Consider the following 23,783-nt stretch of genomic DNA (forward strand, 5'->3'; position numbering starts at 1 on the left):
AATAATGGCTGCTGTGTTTTGTATAATGCACCACTTATAAACATGGTAGTCCAAAGTCTTGTTTCATCCCAACTGGAGAAGGAGCCTTTGGATTGTTAGATATAAGTGGAATTAACAGTTTGTTTTCTTTGAACAAAGATGCTGTGATAGATAAAAGTTATTATTTTATTTTTAATATTTGGTAATTTGAAAAAAAACATTATTTCATATTTTCCAAGACAAGCCTGAGGCAAACATGATCTTTTTCTTTTATTAAAACCTCTTTCTTGCATTTTTATTCTCTTTGAATACAATAACCACAAATAGATAACATTTGTTCATATTGGTACTGAACACTACACTGCTGCTCAAGTCCTATCTGAAGAAGTCTTAAGTGTTCATGTAGAAGAAGCTAATACACAATGTACCACTTAATTTGTGAGATGAGTAGGTTGCTTATTAAGGATGGGTGGCTACTTTCTTTGGTGCTCCTCTAGTTATTATGAAATATAGAATCAGTGATATAAGATGTAAAGAACTTTGGTAAGAGATCGTAATCTTAATATCCATTATGCAAAATGTTTTTCCACAGGCAAGAATTCTGGGATGCCATAAAACAATTTTTAGATTAATGTCCCATAAATCTGATGTTCTTTATTCTTTAATCACAACAAAACAAAAGTTAACTACATATACATAATAATATTTATATTAAATTCATAATATTTGTGTTTGCCTTTATGATGTGCATACTCTTTGCAGAGAGTAGAAAGGTCTCTGTGATAGCCAATTGAGCTTTCTCTTGAACATTTTCTTTTTGAGGTTCTTATTTCAACCGGTAAATGAGAACAAAACCTTTTTATTTTATCATTTGTCAAAAAATGAATTTTGAAAGTTTAATAGAAATTTAAATATTTGTCATCCTCATACATTACAGAAATAGAACACTATATTTCGAGGACTAGAGTATATTCTCTTCTGCAGGTCTCAAAAACTTAGTACATAAGCTTAAGCAAGTAAAAATAATTCTTTCACTTTCTCTGGTATGTACAGGATTTTAAGGTAGTGCATCTTACTATTCAGCCTTATGGTTGTGCTTCTTCCAACTGCTATAAATTGTCATGTAGATGAATTGTTTTACATACAATTGGTTTTATATAAGAAATTTTATACATTTTTTGGTGGGGGGCTCAATATCCTTTCCACCAACACACAACATATAATGAGCAAAAACAAACAATAACAATAATAATAATAATAATAATGGGTTGTGTTTTTTGGAACGTATAATGATGTCAAATGTTTGAAACCCTGTTAATATTTTAATTCATCATCCATTGTCAACAATATTTTTTAAACAAAACATGGGATTTCTTTCATCTTGATAGATGAAAAATCTAAAGAAACCCATAAAATAAGCCTGTCCAATAGGGTTCATTCAATCAAATTGTTTATAATCTTTTCCAAAACCTTCTGTGACTATGGAGAGGTTAGTCAAAGAGTGATTCACATCATTAATAATACTCTCTGTAATATGTTTTCAACTTTAAATTTACAGCCGTTTTGTTGCATGTGGCATAAGAAAAAGAAACACATGTATCTAATTAATTACTTTTCTAACCAACATTTGGAGCTTACACTGATGATGAGTAAACTTAAGAACTTTCTTGATGATTAGCTAAGAACGACCTTATGCAAGCTTCAGTAATATAATTACTAGAGCAACTAGAGTGATGAGAGAAATTCAAAGTAAGTTAAATTTTGCATCACACCTTGATTTTGAATGTTCCTCAACAGGAGACTCGTACTCCCCAGGAGAAGAGCAGGCACCACTTCGGTCCGAGAGTTGTTTTTCTCCACTGCTTCCATCAACACTGTAACTGTAACATTAGTTAACTCAGCTTTTGATGCATCTATAACTAATTTTCAATAATCCTTTGAACCATACCAATTTCAATTTTGTATTCTTATAATATGTGTATTAATAAGAAGAACAAATACGTGTTAAGAAAACAGTCTTGCACTTAGAGTTACCTGCCAGAGCTACTGCTTTCCCCACTTATTGAGTCTACATCTTTCAGTCTCACTTCTTCACTGAACTCATTATTCTTTTCTTTTTCCTCAACAATTGGAGGTGGTGAACAAGGCACCTGAAATAAGTAATGTAAACATGTATTTGTACGTCTTTAAAAATGATGAATTTAATACATAAAAATACTTAGAAACTATGTGTTTTCACTTATAATAATCCATTTTAATAATATGAATTAAAATATACATATATATATATATAAATAATATATAATATATATTAAAATATATAGGATGTAAGACAAAGTGTTTGTTGGCAAAGAGAATCACACCCAAATCAACCGAGTTCCTCAGTTTGATCTTAGAGTTACATGGTTCCTGAGAAAGAACTTTTACTAGGATGTACAAGAGCATTCTAACAATCTCTTCTAACAATCAATGCAATATTACATATCCATAATGGCAATCAACAAACTGGCAATGGAGCTATAAACAAAGCTAATGATAGTAATTTTTGTAGAACGCTGCTAGGACATCTATGAGTTATTCAAGAAAACACAAAGCCTTAACATATTTGAAAAAGGAAAAACAAATTTAAGAATTTTGGAGTATATATGTCAAGAAGTTATTATTATTTTCAATCTACAACATACTGTATTATTCTAAAGAAAATTAAAAGGACTGTACAGCTATATTTTGAATCTATAAATTATTAAATCCCTTAGATACCCTTACAATTTAGCTTTGCATGGTTTCATAACCATTAATGAACAAAAAGTGCAATGTTTCTTTCACATCTCCTAAAAACATCTCTGTTAATGTAGCTGATGCTTGAAGTATGGAACGTAATTGAAACTTGCTTGCTGTAGGATTTAAAAAATCTGGTGATCAAACTGTAGAAATTTGAAAATATTGGTGATACAGTTAATGATCACATTTCAGTCACAAATCGGAAAACTTAAAAAATTATCACATTAGTAAAGTCGGTATACTCTCATGACATATAACCAACCTTTTATACCCAATCGTTGGAATTAATGTAATTCACTTGGATGTTATCACAAGACAAAATCTTTTGGACATATTAAGTCACAGAAACTTTAAATATATATAAAAGATGATGTTTTGATGTTTTTTGTCCGCTTTCACAAACAAAATACTAAATTCTATGGAAATTGTGTACTATATCAGTGGATTATGTGTCAAATCTCACAAGATGCGATACACACTCCACTGAACTTATTGAAGCTAATTTGTGAAATGTTACCTCAAAAGCATACTGAAGGTTTGCTATAGAACCTTGGAATTCCTTCCTTCTAGCCTTGAAAATTCAATAGAATCTACTAAAAACCATAAAATACACAAATTTTCAAATATAGTATTACGCTTGTTGTCTTGTAGTTGCTTGCACGGGAAATGTTCCTTCCATTTTCGCCTTTGATGTCATAAATTAATGAACCATGCAGTTTTATAATGTTATATTGTATGTTACTTTATGTTTTATACTAATAATTGGTTGTGCATTCCGCTTCCAAGCCTTCCGTCAGTATCCTAGCTATCAGTGGCCGTGTTGCTCTTATTGAGCTCTAGATTGAGGAAAATGGAGTTGTCATATGTAATGCTGCAGGTTTACCTGCTGGACCTCCTCTGTGGCATCTGCTCGAGCAAGGCTGTAGAGAGAGGAGCCACTTTCAAAGGAACTCCCTGTGGCCGATGGCACTCCGATACTGGTTGCCGTCGTGGTAGGTCCTGAGTCTCCCCGCAGTAGTTTGGAACTGGTGTCTGTCCCAGAGTTGTTCTCTGTCGCTGTCGCATAGTCCTCTGTCGTGGTCGAGGTTTCTGACATATCTGTGTTTGTCTTTCCTGAGTCTGATCTTGCTAGCAAGTCTGAAAGTTTGTTTATATTGTTTTAAATTTCTATACACAAGGATTTTTAAATTTACCCCCCTTACATTTTTTGACATTTATTCAGATATCAACTCCGGACTGCTGTTCGTTAATAAGTAGCAAGTACTTTATTTTTATTAGGTTAATATTTTTAGCCTCCATATTGAATTACAGATAGGATTTTCTTTTTCTTTTACTTCAAGCTCATGTCTGTTACTAGCCTATGCCCCGTTACCTTATTACTTTTTTTTTAGCTCTATTGTAATGGGAGCTAGGTTTATTTATTTATGTATGTACGTGAGTGTGTTAAGTGTGCTACATATCTGAGTTATATATGATTAAAACTTATCGGCAATGTGGGTCGACCTATCTTTTCAACGACTCGTGCCCACGCACAGGATTGCCTATGTGGGTACTTTTTTCCTATATTTTAAGTAATGTTAATGTTTTAATCATACTTGAAAATTACTATAGTATATATTACTCTATTATGGAACTGTAATTTCTTTATTTGGAAATAAATAAGGTTTTGAATTGAATTGAGATACAACAAATTTACCGCACTCAATTAAAAAAATATTTTTATTTGTTCTTAGGGTGTTTGTACTTTTAGGAAAAAAAAATGTTTTGGAACAGCACATTATGCTAAATGCTACTTAAATGAAAACGATAATAGCTTATTAACAGCTTTTATTAACTTAAGTAGGTGTTCAAAATAGTATCCAAGCTCTTAAAAGTAGTACATCCTGTCCAAAAACGACTGTCTTATATATTGAGAGTATTTTGAAGTGACAACCAATAGAAATATAGCTAACAAAATAAATTATTTTTCATTAAGAATAACTTTCTTTGAATGCTTAAGGCAATGTTTTTAGTTAAGGTGTTTTATTTATCTCTGTCATAAACTGTGATATTTAAGAAAGTGTTTCATAAAATATTGTAATGATAATAGTGAAACTCTAATTTCGATACGCCAGGTTTAAAATGACACCTGAAAACCTGAACTTTTAACACGAGTAATACTTGTTACTGAACAATGATCAGTGGTAGTTCACTTAATGTCTAAAGAAATTAAGAAAAAGTGTGGTAGGGAGGCATGCAAAACTCACTTAGTATAAATTTACATTAATGAAATTTCAGACATACAAATACATCTAGATGATAACGGAAGTACCAATGGGTTAAATATTGAATATATTAATAGTGATAATGAATGTTAATGAAATGGTAAAATAATATTAATATAATATGTCATTAGCATTAATTTTTTAATATACAAAGGTAAGTATTTATTATAATCACCCTATTTAAATTTCAATCTGTTGTGAAAACAACAAATCAAACTAAAAACTAATTGGAAAAAATTCCTGGAAAATTTCTAGGATCTGGTAAGTAATAAAACTTTGGTTTCAGTTCATTTAATTAAAAGGAGGGTGCTAAGGGTTGTCTAGTAAGTGGATATGAACTCGTAATTGAATAAATTACCATTTTGTTGATTGTCTAGGTCTGCAACTCGTAGATCAGGACTTCTTCTTCTCGCTCTGTGACTAGGTGATAATGATTGTTCTATTCGTCTAAAAAATAAAAATAGATCTTTTAAGATGCAAATAAGATGTAAATATATTACCATCAGTAAAACTGAATATTTGAATCAAGAATTACTTTGAAAGTGAATATTTCTACTTACTCAATATGACTTTACCATGCTGAGACAGGGTTTATGAACAGATTAGTTGTGTTCTCAACTGTTCACTGTTAGTTATTAAATAGTTGCACTATTGTTTGTTGTGTTTATTTATACCATTGATCCTTAATAAGTTATTGTTTAAACTATGTTCAGATTTTGTAAACTTCGTAACTGAAGTAAGATTCAGATTCAGATTCTTTATTGGCTATTAAGTAACACAAATTACAATAAGCTTCGTCAAGTTAATACAGCTAATTCATAATGTTACAACCATAAATTGTATATTAAAAATTACAATAAAATTCAAATTCTTAGATCATTAAAATCAAAGTTAAAATATTCTTTAGTGGTATAAAACCATTTTCTTCTTAACCAACTACATATCACACTTTTGTATTTATTACAAGGTAATTGCCTTACTGCTAATGGTAACTTGTTAAACAATATGTACTGTTGAAATTTAAAACTTTTCTGAGTCTTGGCCAACCTAACATTTGGGGTCACTAAATTAAGGCATTGTCTGGTCTCATAATTATGATAAAAACTGTGGTTATTAAACATACCAAAATGTTCTTTAACATGTAGCAGATTACTGTATATATACATGCAACTCAATGTCATGATGTTGAGATCAGGAAAAGTTGCTCTACAAGAGTCAGAAGCTGATAAACCAGTGATAGCTCTTGAGTTACCCCAGAGTCTTACACCATAGTTGAGTTGCGAATGAAACAGACCAAAGTAGACCATTAACAAAGTTTCCAAGCTGACACATGATCTTAACTTTCTTAAGAGACAAGTTACTCTAGATAGTTTTTTCAAAGATAGTTAACATGTGCATTCCAGCTCAGTTTAGTGTCAAGATAAATACCCAACAGCTTGACAGGATAAAAATAATGATCATACAAAATGTCTATATTATGTTTTAGTGAGAATAGTATATGTTCAGTCTTAGTTTCATTAATCATTAGGTTATTTACAGAGAACCGGATTTTGGCTTGTTCTAGAGAATCTGTAAGCTGGGTTTTAACATTAATAGGATCGGTATTATAACATAACAAGGTTGTATCATCTGCATATAACATTGAAAAACATGGTACATTTATACTAAAATCATTAATAAATACTAAAAATAAAAAGGGTCCCAAAACAGAGGGTACCCTTTTGCGGTACCCCTGAAACTACACTTAAGAATTCTGAGGAACGGTTATTAACATAAACCTTTTGTTCTCTGTCTTTTAGATAACTTTCAATTAATTGTAATTCCAAATTCCTTATTCCATAAAATTAAAGTTTTTTACATAAAATAGAGTGATTAACAGTGTCAAAAGCCTTGCTCAAATCGATCAGTGTAGTTCCAGCCACCAGCTTATTTTCAAAACAATTCAATACAACCTCAATAATTGCTTCAACACCCATTACAGTGGAGTGATTTGGTCTAAAGCCAAATTGATAAGGATAGATCAAATTGTTTGATGTAAAATACTGAAAAAGTTGCCTTATTAAACAGGATTCTATTATTTTACTAATTATCGGGACTATTGTAATAGGACGGTAGTTCTCTGGTAAATTCTTGTCTCCTTTCTTAAATATAGGGGTAACCTTAGAAAATTTTAAACAGCTAGGAAACTGACCCTCAATGCTATCCAAATTATCACAGATAGTTGTCATACAACATCATGATTTGTTTTAAATCCAAGAATAATGATAACAAAATTCGTACTATTTTGCCTGGTGATGTATTGATTCTGATAAATATAATTTATAGGTCTTCAAGATCTGCTGTACTTACGTTTTGAAATAAGGCAGTGTGTTCTTTATAATAGGTTTCGACGTTTCTGTTCTATCTTGTATGGGGGTTGTCACGGCAACTACAGGCACTGTTTGAACTGGTTCTCCTCTTACTCTCGGGGATAAAGGAGGCTGAAATTGTAGTCCAATGTGAGGTTAGCGTTTTTTAAATTTTAAAACTTGAAAAATGTCATCTAAATTTAAGTACATTTTCATCTGTTTCTAATATACTAGTAGTGAGTTGGCACATTAAAAAGCATGAACACTAAATCTATTGTGTGAAAGTAAATAAGATTTAACAAATAGTTATGAAATTGTGTATAACCTGCATAAAATTACTTTTTCATATAGGTGCCTTATTTTCTATTATCTATATACAATTTAGTATAACATTATTAATTTGACTAAGACTATGAGTGTTATTCAAGAATTACAGTCATTAAAATAAGTAATAAGTAGTTTCATAAGTAGTATTAAAATTTACTATTGTTAAAATTTTAGGTAATCAACGATCTAGTTGTGGTACAAATTTTCAGTAATTTACATGTTATTAGACTAAATGAAACTTTAAAAATATAAATGAATAAAAAGCATCTGAGAACTCATACTTAAAATTTTAAAAATAAAAATAATTGTGATAGTTAAAAATTAAACTGATGGAAGACAAAAAAGCTGTAAATGTCTACAGGCTCAAGGAAACCAAAATTTCAACAAGCGTCAAACCAGCTATTTCTTTTGTATTTTTTATTGATGGGATATTATATTATCAAACATTGTCTTCTAGCCGTTTAGTATGTTTGTAAAATAAATAATTTTAAAATATCTACCATAGAGACAAACAAAGTCCATAGTGTCATAGTAGTAGTATGAGTACAAATTAATGCTTATGGAACACAGGAATTGTAATGGCCGATAGTAGTAAACATAGCACTTAGTTAATCAAACATAAAGGGCAATAGATAATAACCCAATAAACCATTGCTATGAGTGGCTATAAAAGCAAATAACAATAATTGAAATGCAAAAGATATAAATGTAATTTAAGGGGTTTAATTTTAGTCTTTAAAGTTTTGCACATCCAATTACCATCACCTCAAAAAATTAAAATCTTTTAAATAAGGCAAATTTTAGGTTAATATTTGAATACAGATGTCATACATGGATAACAGGAAGTTGAGAGAAGAATCTATTCACGCACGTCACTAATTAGATGACTAGACATTTGCATATTTATTAAGTTATTTTGTTAGCATTTTCATTTTAGACGTTCTAATTTTCAGTTCTTTCTGTCGCTAGATTTTGCTCTCTTTCTATTTCTTTCTCTTCTTTGGCAGGGCAAAAGCTTGCCATCACTTTGGTTTGGTAGGACTGACCCTACATCTTGCACACGCTTCCTACGACGCTCCGTAGTTAAATTTAATTTATATGTGACAATGACATTTTAGAAACATCTTCAAGTCTTAAACAATTATATTATACAGCAAAAAAATAGTGTTCGAAAGTGAAATTGACAAACTTCAATCTCTTGTGAGTAACTGCCAACGTCAATACTAACCAACCCGTTAACAAGGTTAGACTGGCACACAACACAACACCACGTTGACGCAACTGCGGAGCGCCGCGTCTTATCAGTCTTTCTACAAATATCGCCCTTCACTCCTACTTTGATAGCAGAGAAGGATCCGTCCTGTATTTCTGGACTGGAGATCATGAGATCGATTCCCGCATCAGGCATTATATTTTTGCCATACAGTTTATTTATTAATGTTCAAAGGGTTTTAAAGGAAGTGTTCATTTTTGGACTTATAGACAGTTATATTTTAATTAGACTGAGAGTTTTATATATTTGCTGTTTCCATTATCAACCAATGAATGATAGCAAAACATTGGAGCGGTCTAATTCTGACTAGATAGTATAAATATTGGAGCGGTCTAATTCTGACTAGATAGTATAAACATTGGAGCGGTCTAATTCTGACTAAGATAGTATACAGAAGTACCTACTTGTTCTATATCTAAATCTTCTGCATCTAAGGCTTCAGTGTCCATTGATGAACGCTGCTGATGTTGAAGCATCAGTAAATGTTTTCTTCTAGATGATGGGGTTAGACTCATAATAGCCGCTGAAGGTGTCAAAGAGGAACTCAAATCTGAGCAACTTACTCCTGTCCCTGCACCATTGTTGTCCGAGTCCGCATGCAGGATCTGTTCACAACAAATAAAAACTAATCGTGTCTATAAAATGTAAGCAACATGTTATTATTTTTAAGAAAAAAAAAAAAACTCATATTTGCATATAATTAATTTGTACTTTTATGAGTATGGTATTAAATATTTACTCAATTACTAAGGATCCAACAGTGCCTTATTATTGTTGTCTGTCTGTTTATGAAATAACCAGAGTCGGATTTAATAATTTGTCACTCTTAGAACTTCTAAAAAATAGCTCCCATTCTCTTTTTGAGGCCGAACTTTGTAAGTTCAAACATCACAGCGATCACAGATATGTTTTATAGCGAAAATGCATTTAGCTGTCTATTTATTTGCTACGTTTACTGGGGATAATGAGAAAATATCGCATGGATAAGATGCAGCGCCCTTCCACCGCTCGTTTTTTAGTGTATCTCCTTTTTAATAGCTTACCGTTATTTATAAGCAACTGAATCTGTCTGGCATTCAACAATGTTAGGAATGCAAATAAGGAGGGTTAAAGAAGTAAAAAACAAACAAAAAATTAATTAGTCTATTAATTTAATTTGTTACGTCACATGAACCATTACTTAATTTTTCTAGTAGAATTCAACAATCTTTTGAACATTAAAATGTGCTTAAAAGTTTAAATAAATAATTGTTTAAACCATATGATATATCGTACCATATTACAAATTGGTAGATGAAAGAATAAAATTAATCTATCAAAAGAACATTGTAAGACACTATTCACGTCACAAACGTAGCCGAGAACATAACGCACATACAATAGTGAGTACGTGGCGTGATACTATTGTTGCCAATATAAAATAACATTTTTTCAATATTTCCTGAACAAATCACGCGTTTTTGCTCCTGCGGTATATGAAATGCTAGTCAATATCGTCCACATTAAACGTGATCACCTAAATCATTTGTGTTGTCAATATTCATTTAGAGTTAAATAATTCATGTTTTAAAATATTCATGACTAATAAATTAGTCATGACTAATTGATTGTGGATGATTGTGTGCATAGTAAAATGTACAATGCTCTGAGGACCAGCAATAACTACAAAGGAACGTTGTGCTTGACGCTTGCGGAAATTGCCGTGATGACGGTGAGTCGCGAGCGCCTCTACCAAAACAAGTATTACATTCTGTGTAGGATGCACTCTCAGTGCAGTATAGTGACAAAATGTTACTCAGGCTGGTCAGTCGATATCAACATTGATTTAACAAATTACAATTATTAGAGTAATTTGCTAAATATTTGCTTAGATATAGCATATGCAATTGAATTTACTTTGTGTGCATTTTCGATGTTTACTGTAAATGTTACTGTACATAATATGTGGAAAAGAATTAATGCTATTTACTGACTGAGATTGTGAAATATTGTTTAGTTATTGATTGCATCTATGCTAACAGGAAATGTTTATTTTGCAAGGTATCTTCATTATTTTCCATGTAGCCTACGAGTATAAACTAACCTCATTCAGATTGAATGGCTCCTTACAGTCTTACTGTAAAAATCTACATCTTGTGTATGTATAGCAGGCTTACCTTTAGTTTAATAAAAAACCATGATTCTGTATCTCTTAGTACGGAAGTTTTAATCTTTGATAAATATTATTTCATTTTCGAGTGTTAATTTTTTGTGATATTCATGGTACGGAATTTCTGAATGAATAAAGGCTACTCATAATTGATAGTAGGCCTACAGCAGATAGGCTATAAGATTTAAAATTTATAAATACATATAGGTATAGAGTTTATTTGGAATATTAGTACTGCTACATATAATGACCTAACTACATTTTGAATTGATTGAAAATTCTATTAGGTGGGCTTTATTACTATTATAATTTTCTTAGAAGTTTGTTATCAAAAAAGTGTTTTTCATGAAAAAATGTTGTAATTTGTAGTGTGCAAAAAAATAGAGGATGGTAGATGTATTGCTATAAAGAAGTGTATAATACAACGCTGAAGCGTTGTTCGATACAGCTTTAACAATCTGTAAATCATGTTGCAAAAATGGTTGCTGAGTATGGGATTAAGCCATATCGTGTACGCTTTCAACACTGTGAATAACGCCGTAGTAAACTTTCCTTCAATGCACACTCAGAAATAATCTACCCTTTTTGTGTAAGTATGTTATGTAATCTATTCCCCCTTTCCGAACACTGTGTATTACCCTTGTGTTAAAGTGTATGTTGTGTTCCATTTTAGTATTATATTTTATTGTGTTAATTACACAGTAGACAAACTACTGCTATGGACGTGGTGTGCTGAGCTGCGATGGATTATTTCAGTTAGTCTGAGGTCCGCCGCTAAGGCTGGGCCACGTAACTTTGTTACCGTACAAATATTTGCTACCAGACCTCTCACTTCACAGATGGCAATCTGAGCGTTCTATTCTGCCGTGCCTCAATTAATGGAATTGAATTAGTTATCTCTTGAGTAAAATAGAGCAAAGGTATTATTGACCCTCTTTTGTAAGTCTTTATTGGAATGTGCAACATGAGCCAACTATTTTGATGCCTACCTTAAAAATATACCATTAAAATTACCGTTGTTTGGGATTCATTCCAAATTCCATCACTGTGGTCCCTGGTGTTGAGTGAGTCGGATGAAGCAAAAGGAGATTGGATTTTCGTACTTGGAGGAGCTTTAGGGTCAGCCATCGACATTAAGCCACTGTCCGCATCTTCACCCGTACTTTGTTTTCTGAACAGCCGTGATCCATAGATAAGGTTTTCATGGAATTCTTCTTCTTGTGAATCAGCTGATATCTGTTGGAAGTCGGAATAAAACTAGTTTAATAAATGTACTAAGTTTTTACTTCAGCAGTGTATAAATGCCAGTACAGTGACTTGTACAGTATTAGGGTTGAGGAAACTCAAACTCATCATCTTATTTTTCAAGGAGAGGGTGGAAATAGATTAAATCCTACTTTTTATTATTGTGTGATAAAGATGCTTATACAATGCAGATACCTTCGATGAGTAGTTAGATTGACTACTAGATTATATTAAACAATTTCTTTTTCATTGATGTAATCATCTTTCCCTAACATACCAATAAATCGGGTATAAAAGTATGTCCCTGTCTACTGTTATAAACAACAGATGGATGACTCTCGATTGGAAGTACTGGAAATCTCTGAATGAGGTTATAGTTATAATAAATATTGCTACGCATAAAAGCACATAAGGATTTATATACACCACTAAATCAATTACTTTTGTTTGTTTACACTTCATTTCTCCATTATTACAAAATACTATTGCTTTATATGTCTTACTTTGATGTATTAAAGATTGTACTTTGTTTATATTATGCACAATTCAATGAATATTAAACAACCTTTTGAAAATAAAAGCTAGAGATACATTCATATGTATTTTCCTTCTAAGAAAGTGTTTCTAAAATACAGTGAAATTGAAAGTTCTTGTATCTTCCAAGACAGTGACCTTCCCTAGTGGTGTCAGAAAATAGATGTATACAAAATAATGTAGTAAAACAATTACAATCAATGTGTGATTGATTAAAAATTAAATTACTGAAACACATTTTAGTTTAACATCTGTTGACTGAAAATGGTCAAAAATAGTCCAAGAGTTCAATTGTGTTAGCAGTTTTTCTACTGGGCGTAGTTTTGAAAACTGTTAATTAGAATTGTTGTAGTAAATTATTCCAATTAACTGAAAATTTTTGATTTTATTTATTTAAAATATTTATAAACCCATGCCCTTAAAACACTATTGTATTAACTGTTAATAGAATGTATTAGATGGATGTAATGCCTGGAGGTTGGAAACATATGGTTTCCAGTACATTTGACAAAATACCTTTGTTAGCTGGGGTCAAGTGAGAAAAGTTTGCAGGTAACACAAATGTGTATTCGCAATGGTACTATAAAACAGTGAGACGAGGTGGGGAGTGAAAGTGAATTAAATAAAAACAAAGTTAGAATTTATAGGTCCTCTCTACTCCTCAACCTCACGTAATGAAGCAATACGAAGAAATAGTCTATTCGTCTATTAGACAAGTGTAATTAGGCTATATGCTCACAAATATTCAGTGCTGTATATACTGCATGTATTCCAGCAATGACAACCTCTCAGTCTCCTATACACGGGAATTTGGCTTTCTATTAACTCACAATATTGTTTTCAATGAGTTTTAAGAGAGAGGAAAGTAACAGTTTGTTATACCACCTGAATATATTGTTCCATCCCTAGATCTTAATCAGACATACACAGTAAAGTTCACAATGGCTCACAAGAAACTATGTTTTTGGGTAAAATAATGTCCTGCAAAAAGTATCTGTAAAAGAGTTTTAGTGAATAAAATGTAGTTTAGAGTAATGGAAGAAACCAGACTATGATAATAATAAATTATATTATTAAAACTGTAAAACTACGATACCTATTTAACTAGTTACTATCACTTACTAACTGTTTGACAGGACTCGTAGTCTCCGATCCTGAAAAGGCTGATGACGCAGAACGTTTTTCAGATGGCTCATCAATTGAAGTGTTTTGATAGCAAGCCTCACAATCAGACTGAGTAGCCCCATCCCCTCTCTCTTCCTTTTCTCTCGCTGACTCTAAAATTTCACCATCTGAAACCGTCTTCCCTAAAAGCCTTTTTCTTCCTCTTCGTTCCAATGGCTCAAAATCAATTAGGATTTCTTTTGGGCTTGTTGGAAGAAAGGGTGATCTGTGATAAAGAAAATACCCAGTTAGCTCGGATGGTTTAATATTCTTTCTTGGATCAAGTTGTGAAAGTTAAAATTAGTACATGAATACTAGTATTTAGAAATTAGAAATAGTTTTGAAGGTTACTCTTCACATTAACTCTTCACATCCAACGGAGGATGGTCTACAAATTAGAAATAATGTACATCTTGGACTATGCTTACGTTAAAATAATTTCCGAACTCCTTCTAGACGATCAAGTTGTAATCCTTTACCTGTAATCGTTCTAGAATTATCAAGTCTGTGCGGGACTTTCTTACTAGCAATTACGGAATAAATAATAATACAAGCTAGATAATAATTTACATCTTGTAGACTGACGACCGTATTGTGTGGTCTGGCGAATGTAGCCTAACACTAGTAATCAGCCCCTCATGTGGTTCTATCTTGTAGGCAATTATTGAGTTATTTCAGTCAAGCAATCATTAGAGAACTCTGTAGCCAAAACAATACATGTTCGTATTGTGCTTTGTTCTATTTGTTTTAGTTTGCAGAATATTGAAAATACACAATAGGTTTCTAATTGCAGAAATAAATGCCGCGAAGAGAAGGCAATCAAAACTGCGAAACTTGTTTACTGAGTCGTATTTGTTGGTTTGTTTCCATTAGTGAAATTGATTTCTATTCAGAAAAATTATTAAGTTTAGGCTATAAATGTTATTTGAAAGCTGTGATTAGCTTTACAACGACAGTTCGTAACAACGAAATGGATCGCTGGAGGACAATATTGCTTTGTTGTCGGGCGGTAGTAAATGACTTTAAGCATAACAAATATTATTGATTTATTGTGAGCTTTACATGATAATTTTAGTGGAAAAATGTGTAAGACCAAAATTAAGTATAAAACTGCGTTATTGACTGCTATGAGTCTCTGCCTGCGCTAAAACAAACGTTGACCGGTCATTCAACTCACGTCGTCGTAAACTAATATTTCAGTTGATCAGATCCGATTCGCACCTTGAAAACTTTAGTTAAAACTGACGTTTTGGGTTCTGTTTTCACGAGTGACATCAATATGTAAATAGTGAAAATATTTTAATAACTGCACAGTTTGTATTTTTTTAAACATCTTTATGGTAATTTATTGCATAATTAGGGATTAAAATATCAAAACTATTAATTGTAACCAATAAATTAAATTAAATTTATATTTAAAATTGTTTGATAATGTTTATGCAATATTAAAGGAATTAAAACAAGTAAACATTAATGGAAGAATGTGTTACAAGTATAAAGAGTTAAGAGGGGTTTGAAGTGTGCTGTGAAACACGTTTTGTGGACTTGAAAGACCTTTGAAACAGGAGAAACAGGTTTTATGGAATTTAATACCTTTATTCCTCTTAAAATAATGAGCGTTAGAAGGAGAACTGTGAGAATATCCAAGTAACTGATGTTTAAAGCTTTCATTATAACGTTCAATACAAAAAGTATTCAATAATGAGGATATTTATAAACAGATTATGGCCAACAATTGATTCTAAACATACATAATTGATTTACATTGAAAATATTTTCAATTTTTAATATGGACGAATTATATTTTAATAACCTATTGTATTATTTATGTAGAAAATTATTTATAATGAACAAAAGCGAAACAACTTCGGCCTTAGTTAAAAAAAATAAATCCTCATATTTGATAACGATGGAATAAAGTTCCTTTCTCCGATCTTCTAGACAGAATATGGGTTTTAGACGGTTTTCACTCGGGGAATCAGCCTTTTTACCCCCTATATAACATCATCTCATGGTTGATGGCACGCTTGGGCCAAATAATTATACCTTTGCTAAACATCATGGCTATGTCAAGTTTTGTAACAAATTCTTAATCGAAAAAGCTCCTAGAGCAGTAATGATTGTTGTCACTCTGGGGCTCTGTCTTGTACCTTTATCTTCTGTGTAGAGTATATAAGCCAAATAATACCCTTGCCAAATTTAGGTTTGGTCTGTCCAATAAAAAAAGAACATAATCAGTAGTTTCACTCACTGAATCCATTCTTTAGAGTCCCCCATTCTGTAATACTTACGTCACACATTAATATAGAACTCAAAACGTTTGGGTTTACCAAATGCCTTCAAGATGGGAATTGAATCTGAAAGACATAAATTTACGCCATCAATGGCCTTACCTTTCGTGATGAAAATCAATTATTTATTGAGTGAACTTCTTCAAACCCATTTAAATAATGAGGTTTCTAGGATAATTGTTACTAGAAATACTTTGGGACTCTGCTCGCTTGAGTTCAGTTTGGCTGATAAATACATTTAAGTACTTGAAATAGGAGTTTTGTTGCAAACCTAGCGAAAATCTGATAGGGAAATTCGGCATTTTTGTATCACCGATTTGCATACAAACAACATTGAGGCGACCTGTCGAACGTTGTTTTACTTTGTTCAGCCAATTATGACATAAAGTAATAGTCCAATTTGTGATAAATCACAACTATAATGACTGAGTGTCTTTTTTTTATTTAAGAGAGCTTGTTTATCCTAGCATTGTACAAGAAAAATATATCTTGACGTTTGCGATGCAATATTGTATGATTTTCAATGTGCAATAAAGAGTGATAACTATTATTATATTCCTTAAAACTGAGTCCGGATTATAAAAAATAGCAAGTTAAGGATTTAAAACAAAATATGTTCTACTTGTCGGCAAAAATATCTAAATCAAGAGTTATTTTGAAATAAAAATCAATCAATTACAGGTTTTGTACTTCTTAAAGGTTTAAACGGCACAGTAATCTGTTACAACGCTGTTTTAAATGGATGAATTTAAGAGATCGATTTACCACTGCACCAAAGTAAAAATGATGATTGTGGGATCTTGGTGATTTTGAAATTAAAATTCTATGTATTGTTTTTAACTTACAAACAAAGGAAAAGGGGAAAGGATAAGAAATTTAGAAAATAGGAGATATACATACAAATAATAGAATAGTAACATAGATTTTGAAAATTCAATTATTAATAACAGCATATTAAACCAATCATCCTACTAATCCTAATAATATTATAAATGCGAAAGTGCCTTTGTTTGTTTGTTTTGCTTTCACGTGTAAACTATTCAACCGATTGTACTGAAATTTTACATGGACATTCTTACGGTACCTAGTATGAATATAGGTCTATTTTTATTTCGAAAATCTCACTGGGCTACGCCCCACTGGTCTTTAAAGTAGCTAAAAATCCCTGATCTCTAAAGTTGTGAAATCTAAGAGAATGTCTTTAGACATAAATAGGCTTCTCTGATCTATGATATATATGTATATCGAACAATCAAATATAGTGATATATATACAAATTGAATCACAAATATAATTGCTCCGCCGGGACTCTCTCACTTGCCAGGCGAGTGCGCTATATAATAAAACACACACACACACACACACACACACACACACACACACACACACACACACACACACACACACACACACAATCAACTAATATACTAATAATTTATACTTGTAATATATAATGGACTGTTGCATGAGGACCGCCAGAATCAAACAGTAATGAACAATAATATGGATTAAGATGTTCCCGCGCGCACCAATACATTGTGAAATTGTTACATGTTTTTGAATAAAGATGGTTGTGAACTGTGAACTGTGAACACACACACACACACACACACACACACACACACCTATATTTTATTTATCGGGAAAGAAGGTAAAACGTATGGAATACAACATACTAACAAAGTAAATTAGAATTAACATAAATATAAACTTGTTGACGTATTTTCTTGATCATGGCAAGACGGCAAACTCAACATTTGCGTAGAATATAATATAAATTCAATCGAACTAGCAGTGCTCATACAGCTGCAAAACATACGATATTGCTTGCGAAACCTCGGGTAACAGCTAGTAAGATATTAAAGAGAATCATAAGGATATACGTTTATAAAATAACGATAGTTATAACAGTAAGACCATTTGAAACTAATTTCAGAAGAGCCTGCGGGTACTCAACTTATTGATCATGGCCGTTTTAGTTCCTCAGCTCACAGGATAAGTGCAAAGTTTTCAAAAAAGTTTATCTGATCCTTATGTACCTTGGAGGTTCCTCAGACTGAGTTCTCTGGAGAGGTTCGTGTGAGTCCGCCGCATTGTTGTTGTTTCCTGCAGTTCCCACCCCAAACTGTCCAACTTCCGAGAAACTCTTCATTAATCTTCTGTTGTTCTTGTCGCCATTCGTTTGAGCTCCTTGTGAAACCATTCTTACCTAACAGTTATACAAAAACTTTGTTTTATTTCCTTAGAATTGTAAGAAATGATAATTTTATTAGTAAGTTCACTTCTTAGAAAACAATAACAAAGGAATTTTTATAAAAATATATACAGTAGTTTCAAGAAAAGTACAAAGAGGGTTCTATTTCAAATAATTAAATAATTAATTATATGTTTTTTGTCAAACATCCAACATCATCAGTTACTCGAATGAGCAATGCCATATTACTTTTTCTGAGAAAATGTTAACCTCTTAAGAGGGCATCTTTTAATTTAAAAACAAATAATTCTGTCACTTAATTGTATTATTACTCCATAAAGACTTGTTAGCGAATTTAAAATATAATTAAACGTATTTTATTAAAACTTTCTGAATATTTTTACTTTATTTTGTAAGAAAATAAAATGGTATCATATAAACGAATGATAAAGTACTGTAGGTTTCATTCATAATATTTGTATAAGCAAGAGACAGTTTCTTGAAAATTAGTCAATTAGTGTTGAATTTATTGTATTAACTGCAAACTTAGGCTATTTTATTCTTATTAAAAAGTTTGTTTCAGGTTTAGTGATATACAAAAATTATAATTGGATACTGTATAATAAATGTCCACAGTTCTCAAGTCTAATGATGATAAGACACTCAGTTCAAACCACAAAATGAATATTTTCTCTAACTGAAGGACCGACGAAATTGTTCATTAACATTTATCATTATTACAAATATGCTGTTTGGTATGCCAGCATATGCTTTCCTGTAGCCATAAACAGGAGTATTGATAAAATTACCTAATTAAGTTGTCTACTAAGAGTTTGAGTATCTTAGAATTTAATTCAATAAATTGTTGATATGATGTGACAAGACTCACAAGAAAAACACGAACCTCAAGACTATGGTTCATGATCTAAAACACCTGCTGTAACTTTAAAAGTTTCCTGTTTTAAATTTCCTTCTATTGCAATTTTTCTCAAATGCAAAAATCAATGGTAATGCTAGGAAATAAATGATTGCTTTGCCTTATTGTTTGAGGACAGGGTGTTGACTTTAATTATTGTAAATGTAGAACTCATATTATCGTTGATCGAGGGTAATAGTTATTTTGCCTCTGACACACTACAGTCCTCGTACATTGTATTCAGGAGTCACTGGATCGTTAAATGTTCTAGGGGGTAGCAACCAAGCAGAGGTGTATACTTGTTATTGTATTTGAAAATCTCTAATTGTTGCCATGAAAAGAAAGGAATTATAAATCACCAAGCTATAGGATTATTACGTCTATTAAGATATAAAAAATGTGAATTGCTCCATTTGATACTATGCACCATTAAAGTAAATGTGTGTTTCCTAATGTGGACTTTACTGAGCTACACTGAGGTCATATCAGTATAATGAATGACACATTTTCATTATTTACTGATACTAACTCTTCCATTATATTGTTTTGTTCATTTACCAATGTAAGCGATTCATAACCTTCGACACTCAAATGGTAAAAGCAGGTCGAGATAAATTTTTCTGTGTATTTCAGCTTACCCGTTCCAAACCTACGAAATGTTTACGAATTCATGTTGGAAATATATTTTTACCGTTTTGGAGAGAATTCTTTATTTCAGCTATACGTTCTAACGGAGATTTCACTTATGTCACTACACTGGTTTTGAAGTGCAGTGAATGTTTTCCTTTCAAATGTTAATACTTTCATGTAAACAGTTGTGTGAGAAAGTCGGTATTGTAGTCATATTTGAATAAGATATCAGTCGAACAATGACATTCTCTGCAACATTTATAACTGTTGTAGTTTATCATCCAGCTGTAAATATGGTATCTGAATATCTTTACGATACCAAAATTTAAGGAGTTACTATAGACCTATATATTTCTCTTCAAACTCAATTTTATACGGAATAAATAGCAAAATGTATCCTCCATATCCGTTAGAGGATAAGACTATCAGCTCGTATGTGAGGAGTGGGGTTCCTTTTCGAGGGGGTTTGAAAAATAACTGCTTGGAGGTCTGAACAGCCTAATTCATGATGGTATAATGAGCCATTACAGCTACCTATGGAAAAAGTGGTAGCTAAATAACTTCATATTTCGATTTTAAACTTATTGAAAACTGTAATGTAGTTACTTCAGCTGCTTTGGTAGATTCTGTTTCGTTTTAAATAACTTACCTCCCAGCAATGACACGCGTAATGGATTAGATTTGCAGTGTAGAGCCGGCTGTAATGTCAGATAATTATAAAAGACTAGTTACGTAGATGAATGAGGAAAGAATAGGATGGCTGAGAAGGACAGAAGAAGGTGTGTTACGGAAGTACTTAAGCAATCAATTAGGGAAATTACTTACTTGCAAGGCACCAGGGGATACGAATTGAAAGAATGGCCATAGTTATTTGATTAAGTACGATAAATAAAGGGGTTTAGGAGTGGGTTACAGCTAATCTAATACAATAGGCACAATATCGAGGACAAAACACAAAACAAAGTTTTCAGCAAAATGACTAACTAATTAAGTGTGACTGTAACTTTAAACTTTTAATCCAAATATAGAACTTCTGTGGATCAAGAGGAACTTAAATACCAAGATTTCAAGTCGCTAGAACGTGTTTATCAAGAGTTATTGCACAAACTGACAGACTGATAACAACACGATTTTAAGAATCACCTGTCGGGCCTTAATAAGCGGAAAGATCTTTACCTGGGGCAAAATCCGTGGAGGGTCGCAGTCACTGCAACTGGCTCTCTCTCATTTATATATAATGTCGAGATCAGATGTTGGTGATATTATGTCGTGTACTCATTATGAGCTTCATAGCAGAAATAAAATTACCACCAGAACTGCAGTTGTATGTGGGTCAAGTGAACTAAGCAGAGGTCAGTATTAAAGCAACCAGTGATAAACTCATTGTGAAGCTAGATCAATCTTTCCATGCTGCCTATACTGCTTAATACAGTGACGTTCTCATTGTCCTGATTCTGAGGACTATAAGCTCGTCTGGCTGAGAGAGCATGTTTTAAAAGTGGAAATTCTCCTACAATATTCCAGTGACAAAAACAAAGTTACAAAAATCATTAGAATTTTATTGTCATTTTCAGACGGTCTTTTATCGTATACAACCCATATCCTCTATTGTTAAACTATTGTTACGGATGTTAAAATGGTAAAAAACAAACAAACAAAAAACAAAACAACTAGTAAGAACTATAATTATCAATAAACGTAAATATAACTTACTCTGTGGACAGTTCTGGGACTCAAAGTGAGGTAATTTGGAGGTAAAGGTTTTCTTCCCAAACATACTTCAGTCTGGGTTGCTTGAGTTTTCATGGGAGCTCTTTTCACCTTTTCTAGAAAGTATTAATGGTTGATTTGTATTAGTTCTTAATGTAAGTATTAATTCTAGTTTATATTTACTTACTGAAATGATTACGTTAAATCATAAAATATATCAACATTTTATTTAATTGTGTGCATTTACGCTATGAAAATACATTTTAGTTTCAATTATTATAATAAAAAATAAATATATTGTGTCAACTTTAACTTTTGAATTATTTCTTTTGTGCTATGAAGTATTTAATATTACTAAACAAGTAAACAAGTATGTTAAGTAGTTTTCTTACAAAGTGACAAAACAATTTAAATATGAAATTTGAGGGTTAGATTATCACCTCATATCAAATAAAAAATATAATTATTATAGCTGACTGTCTCAAGTCCTACATAATTGAGAAGGTATGACATTCAATATTTCCAGAAATAAGTTATGGGTCTACAACAAATAAATTACTTGTATCAATTCTTAATTCTTGGCCGTTGTTTTAGGTTATGTTACAGAAAACTAGAATTGATTGATATTGACATTTTGAAAGTTATTTTAATACTTATTATTCAAAGTTATCTCAAATTGGCTATCATATAAAGTTAACTCTGCTCAAAATCAGGATTAATTTATCCATAATTTAAAAGCTATGGCGAATTTGTAAAAACTCCCTTCTACTATTGATGCACACACCATTACTGTTGATTCCTATAAATAACGTAAAAAAGTACCTATGTTAAAATTATACAGAAAAACTCATACCAACAACAATTTTTTGTGGCTCTTGCAAAACTTCCAAGGACTTCTTCCCATCGATCAGTCTTTCCTGACTACAAGATCCGACACCACTGCCTATGCTGACGATAGCATCATCAAATGATGTTAATGTGTGGGAACGAGCAAAACTGACGTGTTTCGTCCTGAAATCAAAACAATACTCTAAACACAATATTTTTTTATAAATCTGAAAATCTAAATGATGGGTTATGGAATGTTCAACAAATTTCACATGCTCAATACTGATTGCCATGTCAGCTTTGCTGAGAATGACCAGATCGACTAGCAAATCTATGGAACGCCTTTAGTAATATTCTTCAGGATATTCAATCGTAAATTCGTAACTGACATCAGTTACAGCAACAGTACTGTTAAAACTATTACTACTACCAGCAGACCTGTGTGGCATTGTAGGTATGGCAGGCGGAGGCGGCGGGGGTGGCAGGTGAGGGTGAGCAGGGCAGGGCATGTGTCGACCGACCAAATATTCAGAACTGTAGCTCATGTAATGAGGCCCTCTTCTTGGGTAGTTGTTGCACATCTCGTACTCGTCTGGACGAATAGGTCTAGGCCGCTCCTGCAAGCGAAAACTCAAATTTTACTTTCTAGCCCATACACGGTAGAGGATAAATTATAAAGAGAGCCTACAAACTGTTCCGATTTTCAACTGAAAATTCGTTTTCAAGCCACTAAAAAGGCATTAATATTAAATGCGTATTATAAAATTACAAAAAGAATCGAACGAAACATCTTTTCCCGAATTTTAATTGTGTATATTGTTAGTGTATAGGTACTCAAAGGTATGTTAAAAATTTCATAGAAATTAGGAAATTTAAGGTGCTAAAACTGCAACAAATTCTTCACCACTCAGTCAAGTTTATATGAATATCCTAAGTAAGAATAGTGTTTAAGATCATATAATAGAAATAAAAACATAACTGAAACAGTTGGTCGTTGGTTCAGCTGATAATACTATAGTATTATACATTGTCTCGTTTGCAATCTATACTTGACGCAAAACTGCTGAATAAACACTCTGACAATGTGCCCAAAAGTTTTAATATAAAAAGCAGTTATAACTCATTATTAATTATTGCATTGTGCATCACA

General features: G+C 32.0%; 1 protein-coding gene and 1 long non-coding RNA gene across 3 annotated transcripts in view; one reads left to right on the forward strand and one right to left on the reverse strand.

The window, feature by feature from the left end:
* Nucleotides 1–5,677, forward strand: part of LOC124362820 — a 35,512-nt gene extending 29,835 nt beyond the window's left edge. Inside the window, exon 3 of the long non-coding RNA XR_006922500.1 lies at nt 5,402–5,677. This is a non-coding gene — a long non-coding RNA (uncharacterized LOC124362820). The remainder of the gene's footprint in view (nt 1–5,401) is intronic.
* LOC124362813 overlaps nt 1–23,783 on the reverse strand; it is a 650,255-nt gene that overhangs the window by 56,695 nt on the left and 569,777 nt on the right. For both annotated transcript variants that reach the window (XM_046817643.1, XM_046817642.1), the window contains exons 5-16: nt 23,072–23,250; nt 22,659–22,816; nt 21,809–21,921; nt 18,395–18,564; nt 14,023–14,290; nt 12,136–12,357; nt 9,377–9,577; nt 7,374–7,504; nt 5,383–5,471; nt 3,644–3,897; nt 2,014–2,129; nt 1,752–1,859 (exon numbers count right to left, since the gene is read on the reverse strand). In XM_046817643.1, coding sequence (XP_046673599.1) covers nt 1,752–1,859; nt 2,014–2,129; nt 3,644–3,897; nt 5,383–5,471; nt 7,374–7,504; nt 9,377–9,577; nt 12,136–12,357; nt 14,023–14,290; nt 18,395–18,564; nt 21,809–21,921; nt 22,659–22,816; nt 23,072–23,250 — 2,009 coding nt within the window. The remainder of the gene's footprint in view (nt 1–1,751; nt 1,860–2,013; nt 2,130–3,643; nt 3,898–5,382; nt 5,472–7,373; nt 7,505–9,376; nt 9,578–12,135; nt 12,358–14,022; nt 14,291–18,394; nt 18,565–21,808; nt 21,922–22,658; nt 22,817–23,071; nt 23,251–23,783) is intronic.

The sequence above is a fragment of the Homalodisca vitripennis genome, chromosome 5, assembly GCF_021130785.1.
Source record: "Homalodisca vitripennis isolate AUS2020 chromosome 5, UT_GWSS_2.1, whole genome shotgun sequence".
Taxonomy (NCBI): Eukaryota; Metazoa; Arthropoda; class Insecta; order Hemiptera; family Cicadellidae; genus Homalodisca; species Homalodisca vitripennis.